Raw genomic sequence first — 14,595 nt, 5'->3', positions numbered from 1 at the left:
TAACTAGTAATTTAACATTGTAAGGAGTATTATTTAAGCAAACCCTTTTATTCTTGCTTTTGTTACCTTTGTGTTTTCTTCCAGCTTTCCCTACATGTTTTCTTTCTGTCAGGACTAGAAATTATAAAAAGGAGGGTAACAAGAATGATCAAAGATACAGAACAGCTTCCATATGACGAATAATTACATTGACTGGGATATTTCAGCTTGGAAAAGAAACGGTGGGGATGGCAGATACAGTAGATGTCACCTTCTCAAGGTCATTCATCGTTTTGTAGGCAAGGGAATGGTAATTATTCTCTGATAACACAAGAATTAATCACTATCAAATGAAAATACCATTGGCAGATATCAAACAAACAAAGCACTTGCACAGTGTCAAATACACAGTGAAAGCTGTGGGAAGCTGTAGATGCCAAAAGGTTACTTGGATTTCTTAAGTGATTAGAGATAGGTGGATTTTTGTTCCATTAATGAGGTACCACCTCTGGTTCAGGAGCTACACTGGGGTCTGAGAAGACATCCTGGGGAAGTACCACCACGTGCTTGCTTCAGCCTGTCACTCTGGGCCAGCAGCTTAGGTAGGCAAATATTCGGTCTGAGCTGGCAGGGTCGGTACTGTGTTTTGTTTCTTAAATTATCTCCTAATTTAATTTTATTCCACAGATCATTTGGGAAATGCCTCTTCACTTTCCTTCTCTCCCACCCTTCCTGTGTAATTTTTTTTTTTTTTTTAAATTTGGTGGTTCTTCTCTTTTCCTCTGTACTTTCAAGTCTGTATCCCAATTCTCTGTTGTAAATATGCTATATTTACATCAGCCTTCCTCCTGGTCCCAGACTTCCTCCTCAAGTCTGAGAACCCGGAAATGTCGTTTTTACTCTAATGGCCAGATAATGACGAGAACCACAAAAATTACTGTGAATGATCTAATATTCCTTGAACAGAATTCTGCTCTGATTTTATGTCAACGTATATTTTTGTAGGAGAATCATTTCCTTTACTCCACCTAATTTCAAGGTTCATTTTGCATCCTCTTGACTGTTATTTTTACTGCCTGCATTTCTCCTGGTGCAGAAAGATTTACTAGCTGCTGCAGATGGAAACTCACCTGAATCTTATTAGTTTTGCTGCATTCCACAGAGATTTGCTAGACAATAATTAAACAAATTGTCCTTTTGTAAATTTTTAATGAAGTTGTATGTTTTTTTGGTGAATGCTGATGAGCAGCAGCAGTGTAAAATACCCGTTTTCAGAATTAGAAGTTTAGTCTAAGCTCTGGTGGGCTTTTTCCTCAGACATGGTGACTAAAAACTTTTCTTTTCCTCATTGAAGACTTTGATGCTCTGCAGGTTGACAGGAGTTTACTCAAAAAAGCTTCTGACTTGTCCTAAACTGAAAGGTAAGCATATCTTCCATCTTCTGTGTCATGTTGGGAACGAAGGCTGTGGAGTCCATCAGCTGGAAGTATGCTTACCTTAACAACAAATGGAGGCAGGTCTTGAAGCTGGTCGGGGAGAATTTGGCAAAGTACGCTTATTTTATGCTTTGATAATATTGCTTACTTTGAACTTTTCATACCTTCCACTGGAAAGATTCTTGTTGGTGTGACATTTTTCTTATCTCTTTTTTCCATCTCTAAAACATTTTAGGTTACACTTTTTGATGAGAAATAGAAAACTTGTTTCATTAAAACTTCAGAAAATACTATTGAATGAGTTGTCACAAATTCTACAGAAAACTAGTGTAAAAGGTAGCATGCTAATGTGCAGTTGAGAGTACCGTCATGTTTCTATACATTTCCTAATGTAGTTTTTACATTAGTAGAGCTCTAACAAAACCTTAAAAAAAGATCTTTTTGTTTACACATCTTCAAGTAAAAGTGCTGTAATTTGCTATGTCTGTGTTTTGTTTATTTTTTATATATATATGTTTTGCTTGCTTCGTGTGTTGCTCTTATGTTTCAGCTTGGCAATAATTTAATTAAAAAGGAGCTTCTGAAAATGGATAGTCATAGTGAGCTAAATGATTCTGTGATTTTTATAAAGTATAGAAATACTATCCTGTTATGAACTGATCGTTTCAGTGCTTTGGAATCATCAAGTTGCGCTGTAAAATTTGGAAAGCAAGCGGATCTTTACTGTTAGCATGGACTAGACTGTTATGCGTCTCTAAATTGATTTAGGGATTATACTCATTCTAAAAGCAAGGTTCATGTTGCTAAATTGAGATCATTGCATGGCACAGAAATTTTAATGTTCTTCCTTTACAGATAGATTTTGTGTATCAAGAGTGGGGGGATGCCAATGACTACATCATCAGGCAAAATACTGCATCACAGGGAGTTCTGCTCCTGTTTTGTAGGAGCAGGTTGTTAGTTTAAACGAGCCAAATATTTGATTTTAGTGAACTGCTGAACCTAAGGATTCCAAATACACCAAAATATCTAGAAATCCTGTATGTAATGTAGAGTATGAGTTGTACCCTAAAATACAAAGCTGCTGCTTTGTCCACGTTTCTGCAAGCATGCTCTTCAGTTAAGCAAGCATTTCTTGGCCAAATGTGTGTAGCTCTGCATTTGCCTGATGCTATTTAGCAGCCTGTCTGCAGGTAACAGTTATTTTTGGATAGCACATCAGAGACACTTGAAAATCTTTAAAAATTATCTTGGCTTCAGTGGGCACAATTCTTGTAATTTTAGTGAAAATACAAAATTGAAGGAGAAACATGTTTCCCTCTTTAACGTGCTTTAGCTACAGGTGTTTGCTTTTAACTGTATATACATTAGAGAAGCTGCTGAAGTTGTTGTTAAGCGTAGACACACCTTTTTCCTCTGACAGTTGCCGCAGTGTTGCTTAATAACGCTGAGAGCCTCCATGAGGCATTTCTGGTAGGACAAGTAGTAGTGGGATTAATGTGTGTGTTGTGAAAGGAGGTTGCATGTGGCTCCTGCCATGGCCTGAGAACATGGGAGCTGGAAATAGGAGGTATGTTCCTCAAGGAAGAGCAGGTGGTACTTTGGGATGGACCCACAGCCACCACAGCAGTAGTTTGTAACACATTTGCACACCTAAGTAAGTGCTTATTATCGGGCAGCATTTTCTCCTGCATTTGATACAAAGAATCAACAACAAAGGAGGGAAGCAAATATTGAAAATAGCAATAACACTGATAAGGAGTCTGGAAATTCAGACTAATGGTAAAATGTTCTGTATATTTTCAGACTCCTGGAGTATTTACTCACCACTGAGGAAGAATTAGAAATGTGATTCAGCGTCTCAGTTGAGAGCATTAAATCTGACCTGTAATAAATAATTCTGTGGTAAACTTATCTACAAACACAGACAGAAGAAGACTGGAATGATTAGATTTATCCCAATATGTCTTACACTAAACAACTCTCTTGAGGCTCCTAATGGGAGACAGTACCGCGACTGCTGGTTGCATTACGGAAAACCCCTTGTTGTGCAGCTTGAGGCATGCTGCTGCGTGTCTGTGTTGAAATTTCCCTGTCTTTAAACACGGGGATAAATATTTATTTAGGGTCATTATGAAGCTTAATGCGAGTTTTTTGGATGGTGAAAAAGGTGGTGGTATAATCAGTCATCCTCGTGACTTATGTGTACAAGGAATGCTCTTTCAATTTAGGTTTATTATCTCTGTGGAGTTAATTAACTTTGTAGGAGCATAGTTTTTATTAGAGAATAACAAGCAACGCCTATCGGTGAAAAACAAACACAGTTCTTTGGAGAATGTGAGAAATGTCTTATGATTGTCCACAAGTGAAAAGTTGCCTGTGTCGTTTTCACTAGTAGTACTGCTCTGGGTACAACTATCTTTTGCCTACGGGTAGTACTAACCGGTGGCAGAGGTCTTACAGCACATTTTCAAGTCTATTTAATTTTTTTCTAGGACTGCGCTTTCTGTTCTCCCTTCTTTTTCAATTGCAGCGTACCGTTTTTAGGAAAGAACTGTGTTTGTTTCTGATGTTGGCAGCCCATCAAAGCAAGTCCTTTATTTTCTTCAGAAGATTATCTGGCTGATGCAGGATTGTAAAGGCATTTCTGGAGCTGTCCTACCAAATGCTGTGATCCTGCCATAAACAGACCCTCGTGCTCTCTTGTAGAAACATGTCTTTTATTTAAAATTAGCTTAAAGGAACAGAAAATGTTGTTTAATCCCCAGCATAGTCACTTCTTTCCAACACTAAAAAAATCGTGAGTGCAACCACATTGATTTACATATTAACACCTGTTACATGAAGGGGAGGTCAGTATGTATTTTGTCATCTTTAGAGAAGTCTTGAAGGTACATTGAATTAATGATGTGTAGCACCGGGTTGTTTGTGTGGGTCTTTGTCGTTCTGTTGTGGACTTTCTACGTGGGTAGAATCCACACGTGCCTTTGGACTCTTGAATGTGTTGTAGAGGTGTGGAGTGGGCAAGTAAAGGAGCTTTCTCTGTTGCTTTCCCCCAAGCTTTCTGATCTGGTATAAGGCATCAGCTGAGACACTTCTGGACCTTGAGCCCAGATTTCCCATCTTGGATCTTGAGAACACTTGCCAGTCCTGATGTTTGTCCACAGTCTTTGCAAGTACCAGCCTTCTCTAGAGTAGAAAGATAGTTTGACGTCTGTCTTCCAAAAGTGTTACTAATAGAGAAATGTGGTTTTATTCATAAACAGGAAAATCAAGTGAAGGCAATAGTTACTCTGTTGTAGGGAGAATCTTTGTGGGGAAAATCTCCAAGTTCAGCATTTCTTGAGTTTTGATTCCTAAAAATGCAGCGTAGACAAATATAGCGTTAGCTTCATCTAGGTGGGTCTTGCTTCATGTAGGAAGTTGTGAGATTGCCAGGTAACCTCTTTTGAAGAATAATGATTTAATGAGATACCTTCTTGTCAGAGAGATTGTATGTTTTTCCACTCCAAAATTATACCATCTACAGTTGGGAAAAAATTGCTTGTCTCCTGAAAATTTCCAGGAAACTTAAGCTAAGTCGGAAAAGTAGAAATGCACCGTTCATTGGCTGCAGCAAAGCCTGTCATGAGAGCATGTAGTGGCAACTGTATTTTGATTCCTGATGCTAAACTGATTTTTAAAATATTGTAGTTTACTACAAGCACTGCTACTTGGTGCCAGCTCAGAATCTCTGGAGTGCCAAAGGATCACTACTGCTCCAGCAAGGAGATGCGTGCCTCTTGCCCCATCCTGCGATCAGAGAGGTGTCTGCGAAGAGAAAATGCCTGCAGTTTGGTTTAGTGATTCGTGTATGACTTGCCATAAGTAAGGAATGGGGCTGTGAGGAAGGAATAAGAACAGCGATGTCTCTGGGCAAAATTTATTGTTCTCTTTGGCTGGATCTGGATTATGGGCAAGACATTTCTCAGCCCTGGGATTGAAGGCGTGCTAGTGCAAAAAAATGTGGAGCTAAGCCAGGTAAGTTTAGATGACATGTCTTGGATGTCACATGTTTCTGTTTGACTCTTCCTGCAGCTTTGTCCTTCCAAGAAGAGTAGTTGTCTTCCATTTGTCACAGTTCGAGGTGCCCAAAACTTGGTTGTTTGTAAACCAGGCAGTGTAATTTTTCTCAGCAGTGATGCTGAGTGGCCAGTTTTACCACTGGTGGTAGCTTTGGGAGACAGCCACAACATTCGTGAGGATTGTAGCATGTTTTGATGGTGATTGCACAGGAGAACTGGGTTTCAAACTAATTTTGTCTGTGGTAAGTCTTTATTGTGATGGTCTCAGTTGTGCTATAAGTAAACATGGCAATTACTTTGAAGAATGGTTTCGTGATGCGCTTTGTGGAATTGCCAAGACCTTGTGATCCCCGTTGTTCAAAGTGTTAATTTCAGATAGACCGATGTGGTATTTTTGCTCTGTATTTTCAGGAATCTTAATTTTGATGACACTTTCTGTACATAGATTTTTCTTTTCTTAAATGGTAACATCAAAAGAGTCGTGAGCACCTGGTTAAGCTAAAAATAAGCGCTCGCAATGCTTTCACCTTCCCTCTTATGCTATGCTCTTAATTTTGTTTCTGTTGCATATTGGGGTAGGAGTTGGAAAAAACAGTGAATCTTTTAAATAAGAAGTGTTGGGTGGGGCTTGAATGCCCACACTGTGGATCCCTACCATAAGTGTTGGGTGGTTTTTAATTTTTTTTTCTTTTTTAAACATTTTCATTGTCCAGTGGTTATTAACCTGTATTCATAAAACAATGACCTGTTCTAGTTTAGGCTAAAAATGGCAGGAACTCGCTCTTAAATGACTTTAGGTTAAAGCTTAGTTTTCTGGGACTTTGTTCAGTTATAGACAAGCACCAAAAATCACACTGTCAAGACTGGGAGAGCTGTACTCGCTTGGATTTATGCTGTTTTCTAGATCCTAATTCCTGCTAAAAAAATCCCCATTACTTTCAAGGCTTAGCTTGTAAGGAATCACGGCTTTGCAAGGACTTTGGGTAATGCCTTGCTTTCGCCTCCCACCACTTACCTCATTTCTGGTTGGAATTCAGTACATATTTTCATTCAACCCTCTAAATTAAAAGGTGCTGTGATACCTCCTTTTAAACATCTTAAATTTCAAGGTATTATTAAATGTTGATAGGTCTTAAGAGAGATGTGGCTGAAATTATCTGAACTGAGTGTGTTTTCTTTTAATTTACATTTATACAGTGTGTACATTTTTATATATTTACTTTCAAAGAAAACAGTCAAATTACGTGGGAGGAGGCCAGCCTTTGGTTTTAAGGTCTATTACATTATTTTCTTCCATATGTATAAAAAAAACTCAGTAGACAAGAGTGTATCTTTATGGAATTAGTCATCAAAAACGATTTTCAGTCTCTGTTCTCGGGGACAGGGAAAATCTGAAAGTCTTCATACCTTTGAAATGAAATTATTAGCAGGTTGGCCTTTTCAGGAGATATATTCAGTTTCCTGAAACACTCACATGATGTAATTTTGATAACACATGTGTTCATAGTTAGCATTTTGTGACAGTAGCTGCTTGCACTGGCTCGCAGGGACTGCTAGAAGCACTTGTTGCTATAATAATGTTGGTTTCAGAGATTTTTTTTTTAAATTAAATTTGTACTTGCAAGAAACGTGTCATGGAGATGGTTGCTGAAGAAATGCTTTTTTGTGTTTAATTTGGGAACAAATAAACTATGCTAACAGCATGATTTTAACAGTAGAGTGTGCATCTAGAGGCCTCTTGTTATGGCTGCACTGATTTTGGGGGGGGGGGGGGGGGGGTTTGCCTAGCCTAGCATCAGTAGTGTGAAGTGCACAGTCATAAGAGTCAGCCAGCTGGAGCTGGGGTGCGATGAGCACCCCATGTGCCCCCCACGCTCTGGCTTTGGGAGAGCTCTGTGATGACCACGAGGTCGTGGGGCAATGGCAGCACTCCTGCGCTCAGCACCTCTGCGTGTCAGAGAAAAGCAATCGCAGTCCTCTGAGCAAAAGTGCACAAAATATTTAGTGTGCAAAAACCAGCAAGCTTCTTGAGGCGTGTTAATGAAGTAAAAAATGACAATGAAGGGTGAATGCTGACCTTGAAACGCTGCTTGAGTGAGATGTTAATGTTAATTGAATGAGAAGCTAATCTTAATCGTCGTATAGCTACAGGTGTGAATCTGGTGATTTGTTCAGCTGTAAAATTTTAACACATTTGAGACAGTGCCGTGTAGAACTTCGAATTTCATAGCTTGAGAGGAAACAGCATTTACCAGATTTTGTTCTGAGGGGTGTTTTGCTGTATGTCGTGGTTTAGCCCCAGTTGGCAACCAAGCACCACGCAGCTGCTCGCTGACCCTCCCATCCTGGTGGGATAGGGGGGAGAATCAGAGGGGCCAAAGTAAGAAAACTCATGGATTGAGATAAGAACAGTTTAATCATTGAAATTATAATAATCATTTAAAAAAAGTAATGAAAAGGAGAACAACAAGAGAGAGAAACAAAACCCAGGAAAAACAAGTGATGCAACCGCTCACCACCCATGGACTGACGCCCAGCCCGTCCCCGAGCAGCGATCGCTGCCCCCGGCCAACCCCCCCCAGTTTCTATACTGCCCATGACGCCATATGGTATGGAATAGCCCTTTGGGCAGGTTGGGTCACCTGTCCTGGCTCTGCCCCCTCCCAGCTTCCTGTGCACCTGGCAGAGCTTGGGAAGCTGAAAAAATGCTTGACTAGTGTAAGCACTACCTAGCAACAGCTAAAAGATCAGTGTGTTATCAGCGTTACTGTCATACTAGATACAAAACACAACAGTATGCCAGCTACTAGGAAGAAAATTAATTCTATCCCAGGTGAAACCAGGACACTGAAATATATTAGAAGAGTTTCAAGATGGATTGCCATATTCTTGCTTACTTTGTGACATATAAATAGGAAATTGTGCATTTGAGAACATATTTAAACAGAAGTTCCCTTACAGTGTAAATTGGATTCTTTACAAAAGCTATGGGGGTGCCAGAAACTCCAGTCAAGGTATTTTTACTGTGTTTCTAGCACTTTGCAGCCACTGACCATGTGAATATATTGTGATGGTCTTAATCCTTCTGTCTCTGATTATAAAAGCTGAGGAGTGTTGCAGCTACCTGCTTCTAAAGATGATCAAAATGTGGTATTTCATGTAACAAAAATGTGTTGTTGCTAATATTTTATTTTCCATATATGAAAAAACTGGTCAAGTTTTCTGAAGTTGTTGCTGACAGCTTTAGGAGCACTTCTTCATCTTGTCAAGATCATTTCTATAAGCATTAACCACATTATGCACTTTCCATTTGTATATTAAAAGTAACATTTTAAAAAGATTTGAGTGCCGCTCTAATTTTTGCCATTGGGCATAAGTTGTCCTCTTTTGTGTATTATTCCAATACTTGTACTGCCCATCAACTTTTAAGCATCTGGTTTAGATTTATTTAAATTTATTATCGGTATCTAGTCTAGATTTATTTAGACTCCTTTAATTAGAAGAGAGAAATAAGGGGGTTCTTGACGTGCAGTTTTGCATGCAGCCTGCAAGAGGACCCTTTCATTGAGGCCACACTTAAAAAAAAACACAAAAAAAACCCCAAACAAAAAAAAAAAACCAAACCCACCAGTAGATCCTGAAGAGAGGGAAGCAAAACTCCAAATTCAGGTGCTTAGAGGTTGTATCCTAATGCCTTTCCAAGTTTTTTGTCATTCATATCCCCAGTTGGTTTTTTTAGCTATTTATATTTCCCTATTAAGCAGCAGGGGTAAAGAATTCAGTTTGTAAATACAAAAGGAGAACGATGGTCTTAACAGGACCTCCTTAAGAGGAGACATTAGGTCTTTTTGGAAAATGTGTTTGTATGTATGGATAAACACAGACAAGAGGTGATTAACATCCCTAATACGTGCATATTAGCATGTATGTCAGCTTGCAGTCTGCTGGCTTGGTTATTACTTTGGAAAAACAGTGAAAAGAGGTGCTCAAATTCTGTAGGCTCAAGGCTTTGAAATGAGGTTTATATAGGAAAAGAGGAAGCATTTTATAGTAACTTTCTTTCAAAGCCCTGTTGTTTTTAAAGCAATTGTTAATATCTTATTAGAAGGATTGTTTATTCCCTTGACTGTCTTTTAGTGAGCAATGCAAATACTTGAACAACAGATTAACAGTTCTTTGGAAGTGGCAATGCTGAGTAGAATGTGTCTTCAAAGGTGCTTTTAACCTTTTAATGCTGTTTTGGGGGTTTCTGTTCAGAATTTCTGCCAATTCTTGCATTCATTGATTTGAAAAATTGTATTTTTGTCAAGAGCTTCCCGACTAAAACTTCCTCCTACTTAAAAACCAAAACCAAACCAAATTATTTCTGGCAAACTGCTTTTCCCGCAAAGGACACACACCCTGACCTTTATACAGCAGGTTGGAGCATTTCTGAAAGTCACTCTGGTTCTGCCTGGTGTATCAGCATAGCTCTGTAAACATGATTAATCCCTGCAATTTCTCTTTGTTACTTCGAGGCTGTAATATTTTATACTTTTTTTTTTTTTTAAGCATTGAAAAATGGTAAATTGAAGTTGTATGCTGTTCAAAAAAACCCAAACAGCCAACCTAGAATGTTACTCCTGTGTCAGACAAAATAAACATATTTTTGTTAGCAGTCCCAGTTTTGTTTTTAGAGTATTGGCAAGACTAAGCATGAGTCTTTCTGGCAGCTGTAGGGTGTTAGCCCTCTGCATGAGAACTTCTAAGTGACATTGAATCCCTTTTGTTTACCAGTGAACCAGGGGAGTATGTGGTTCACACAGGGTATGGTGAGCAACGTGCATCCTGCCCAGGCTGCAAACAATTCAGCAGCGACAGGAAACTGCTTTGCACCAGCTCTGGAGGATGACAGAGCTTGTTCGAAAGCCGAGTGCAAGGCAGTCTAGCCGAGGAATTGTCTCAGCTAGCGCCTGCACATCTGGGAAGCAGGTTGGTGTTTCGTAAGGCCCTTGCCAAACTGGTAGGAGCTGGGTGTGTCTGGATCTAACTCTGTCTCTTGAGAAGCCAAGCTTCTCTTTTGCAAGTGACGTGCCTTATTTTTAAAAGTCTTCAATCTCTTTGGTTTGGTGGTTTTGTTGGTGTTTTGTTTTGTTTTTTTAGGAGGTCCAAACATATGGGCTATCACCTCTGAAGAGCGGGCCAAGCATGACAAGCAGTTTGATAGTCTCAAACCCACAGGAGGCTACATTACAGGTTGGTCTGAGATTCTGCATTACACATTAACTTCTGCGTACACATAAGTATCTTTGTAAAACAGTTTGAAAACTATATCCTATTTCTAGCCCTTTGTTGTGTGACTAATAACCCTGCTCTTTGGGCAAACATCCACGGGTTATTACTAAACTTACACAAGCTTTGGGCTAAAGTCTGGCACAAGAACTCTCTTTTATTAACCCTGTCGCTTCTGCGGCTAGTGGTTATGTGCTGTCATTCTGTCTAGTTTTGAAACCCAAAGCGTATCAGGCGAAATCTGTGCTTGGATGGGAGGCTGCCAAGGAGCACTTAGAGTGGCTATTGTGGCAAGTGACGCCAGAGACACCAGAAGTGTCTGAACACTGTTAGAGCATACTGTGCTGTTAGATATCTTTGTTTCGGGGAGGAGGCAGGGAGAGAGATGCTGACAGCTTGTCCTTGTTAATGACTGCTTGAGATTCATTAACCCTTGGGCCTTCAGCGAGTTCTGGATAGACTGATGGCGCTTCGCAATGGCCTGTCGTCAGTTCTGGTTGCATTCAGCTGCTGCTCCTCTGAAACAATTGGGTCATGGTTCCGCGAACCTCAGAATTTGAAGTTTTTAAATTTAAGAATCTGCTTGTGACATCAAGAAAAGGCTCGATTTCGCTGGCAAAGGCGACTTAATTTAAGAATGCTCTGTTCTTTGTGTGCGGGTGGGCGCTAAAGAACCAGCCCTGATCGCTCCTGCCCTCCTAACTATCTGCTAATGCCCTGTCTGGTGACTCCACTGCCCCTGCTTTTCCTCAGTTTGGCCCAAAAAAGACTGAGGGAAGAGTGGGAACATGCACATCTCCTGGCTAAGTGACAGGTAACTCCTGCTTTGGCCAAACAGCTCTGGGAGGTTGGTGTTTGCTTTACCACCAGCTGAAAAGTATGCAGTCCCAGGGACTCCCTGTAGGCCACATCTGGGCTCTTACCTGCACGTACATCTGCAGGCTTCATTATTTGTTTGGCAAGTGCTTGAAATGAGAGGCCGTGTATGAATATAAAGGAAGAAAGAGCTGAAAGAGTAATTTGAAGTCTTAGCTTTAAGCATCTGTAATTCACTCATAGGTAAGCATAAACACCTCTATCCGTGTTTTCTTACGAGTTTGTTTAACAGCGTGATCAGTACCAATTGATGTGGAACTTGGTGTGGAATTGCACAACAGTTTCCATTCCCTTCCTGAAATACTGAAGCAGTGGATGTTGTCTGATGGAACAGAGTATTATTTAGGACACGATTATTTTTCCAGTTTTTCTAGAGAGGCAGTACTGGCTAAAGTTAGATTGGATGAAGGAGAAGAAAAGAAATAGCATTCGTGTCCTTTCATGTAAAAGTAATTGGGTCAGGACTAAATTTTCAGTCATTTTTACTTCTTTAAATCTTGCATCTATTAAACTGTTGGCAGCTGTTGTTTTGTGACCTGTTAAAGCTTTTTATAGCTATTTGAAATCACTTCTCAGAGCCAAGATTCAGGATTACAGAATACATGGGTATCTGACAATCGCTGTCACCAGGGGAGGAGTTAGGCGGAACAAAACTGGAAAGCTTGATATCCAGCACTGTGGTTCCTTTTGGAAATCTGTCCCACGACAGAGTGCTGAGGTATTCTGAAAATCTATGTCTGTAGTGTAAAACTCTGTCTGTCTTTCTTGTTTATCATAGGTGATCAAGCACGTACCTTTTTTTTGCAATCAGGTCTACCAGCTTCAGTCCTTGCTGAAATATGGTAAGGTATTCTTTACTTTTTTTTGTTTTTATAAGATAGGAGATGCATAGCATTCAAATACTGTCTTTAGTATGTTGTGTTGTCTCAAAGAGGCTTTCAGCAGTCAAGGTAGGAGTGTTGTCTGAATGCTTGTTTTAATTTTATTAAATGTAGAGGAAGGATTGAGCCCATATGTGTACCAACACTTAATTAAAACACAGCATCTTTTAAAATCTTTCTTACGTTATTTCAAATTGGATCATATTGAACAGAGCCTCTATAAACTACAGTAAGTGCTTGAAACAAAAAGCAATGATAAATTGCAGGGCTTTTATAGAGGGAAGTGCCTGTCGGACTGCCACAAAGGTCATTGTTAAGCCTTGTCTTTATATTTCAAATAATAATACGGAAAAAGAGGAAAAAAATAACACTTTAAATAGCAATATGGAAAAAGAGATAAATAATGGGTTAATGAATTCCTGGAGATACCAAATTTAATGATGCTTGAAATACTAGTAACCACTAAAAATGGCAATAAGATTAAGTGTGGGAAAAATTATATGCTACTAAACTGGGAGTGGGAAATACACTGAAAGTAGAAGACAGGAAAAAAATCTAAAGCCACAGAGAATGCTAGTGGAAGGTCAGTTATAATACACTATAAGATACCAACCAATGCTGTAATACGGGAACTGGAAAAAGCGCTGTTCTTTGCAGCATATATGTGGTGGTTGCGACACTTGAAACAGACATTTTCTTCTTTGTAACTCCTCGGTCTTCACTAGAATATTCTGTTCGTTTTGGGGTGCTAGGTTGTTACCAAGATGTGCCTGTGCTAAAAGGCACACAGTGGAGGCTCTTAAGAAGAACTCACTTGTGAAAGAATATTAAAGAAACTAACTAAATGCAAATTTACTTTCTTCTTCAGACACTTAAAGTGCCTAGAAAAGAGTGGTAGGGAAATTTTTGCATAGGGCTTTGGAGTTTTATACTGAATAGTAACAGAGTGAAAGGGGAAATGTAACTTAGTATTAAGTCTGATATTCTCCACACACACCCCACACCCCCCCCAATTTTGTTTACGTTCCTGTGCCTGGTCCTCACATGTTTAAGTATTAATAAGGTTTCATGTTTTCTTTCTGACCAGAAATACTGTCTGTTTCTGTATGCACTGTTGCATATATTTTTCTGTTGTATTTAAGTTTATTTGGAAAAGTGTCAAAGGAAGGCAGTGTGGATATCAGGCTTAAAAGGCCCACTGTTTGTGAATTAATGCAGGTTTGATAGTGGCATATAGTGTCTTCAGCAGGTTTCTGCATCCTCCTCTTTCAGATTCTTGCATTAATTCCTTACATTACTGGACATTAATTTAAAATATTAGTCTGGCTAGTAGCATGGAAAGAAGCATAGAAGAGGCATATCTGTAGCAACAAGTGTATCCACTCAGCAGGAGACTGCTGCTTTTCTGAGTGTCTTCCTACTTTCTCAGGTGTTATTTAATATACAGCAACTTTAAAACTGAACTCTGCAGAAGACTACCAAGTGAATTATACTTAATACAGCTAGATGAACAGGCTGAAGCCCAGGAGGTCCAGGTTGACCTTCAATACCTGTAGGTTGGCAAACTAGAAAAATTAAGATCTGCAAACTTCAGAGGGTTTGAATGTTGTAAAAAAAATCTCCAGATGGTTGCAATAAGTTTGTTGTTTTCTTGTACAAAAGCAGTAAATAAATTTGATAGAAAAGCTTCTCATTAAGTGAAAAAGTTAGCTTTATGTTTCTTCATTGTGTTTTTTTTTCATTTAATTTTATTTTATTTTTAAGGACACTATCAGACCTGAACAAGGATGGAAAAATGGATCAACAGGAGTTCTCTATAGCCATGAAACTCATCAAGTTGAAATTGCAAGGACAGAACTTGCCTGCGGTTCTCCCACCTGTCATGAAACAAACCCCAGTATATTCGCCACTAATGTCAGCTCGCTTTGGTACTTATGAATATATAATTACTTAGTGTTCAGAGGTAAAAAAACACCGTTAATTGCAGCCAAATACAAGCATTAATCTGACCACGACAGTTGAGTGAATCAGTGAAAAAAACCCAAGGGTATTCTGATTTAGGAAATTTTGACATTTTTGATAATTTCA

General features: G+C 39.3%; 1 protein-coding gene across 1 annotated transcript in view; it reads left to right on the top strand.

The window, feature by feature from the left end:
- The window catches only part of ITSN2 (intersectin 2), an 89,348-nt gene that overhangs the window by 22,547 nt on the left and 52,206 nt on the right, over positions 1–14,595 (top strand). Inside the window, exons 3-5 of the mRNA XM_075707530.1 lie at positions 10,622–10,714; positions 12,405–12,468; positions 14,272–14,435. Of these exons, the coding sequence (XP_075563645.1) occupies positions 10,622–10,714; positions 12,405–12,468; positions 14,272–14,435 (321 nt within the window). The remainder of the gene's footprint in view (positions 1–10,621; positions 10,715–12,404; positions 12,469–14,271; positions 14,436–14,595) is intronic.

This window comes from Pelecanus crispus, chromosome 3, assembly GCF_030463565.1.
Source record: "Pelecanus crispus isolate bPelCri1 chromosome 3, bPelCri1.pri, whole genome shotgun sequence".
Classification (NCBI taxonomy): domain Eukaryota; kingdom Metazoa; phylum Chordata; class Aves; order Pelecaniformes; family Pelecanidae; genus Pelecanus; species Pelecanus crispus.
The sequence above is the reverse complement of the archived record's forward strand: the minus strand, read 5'-3'. Positions and strand labels throughout refer to the sequence as shown.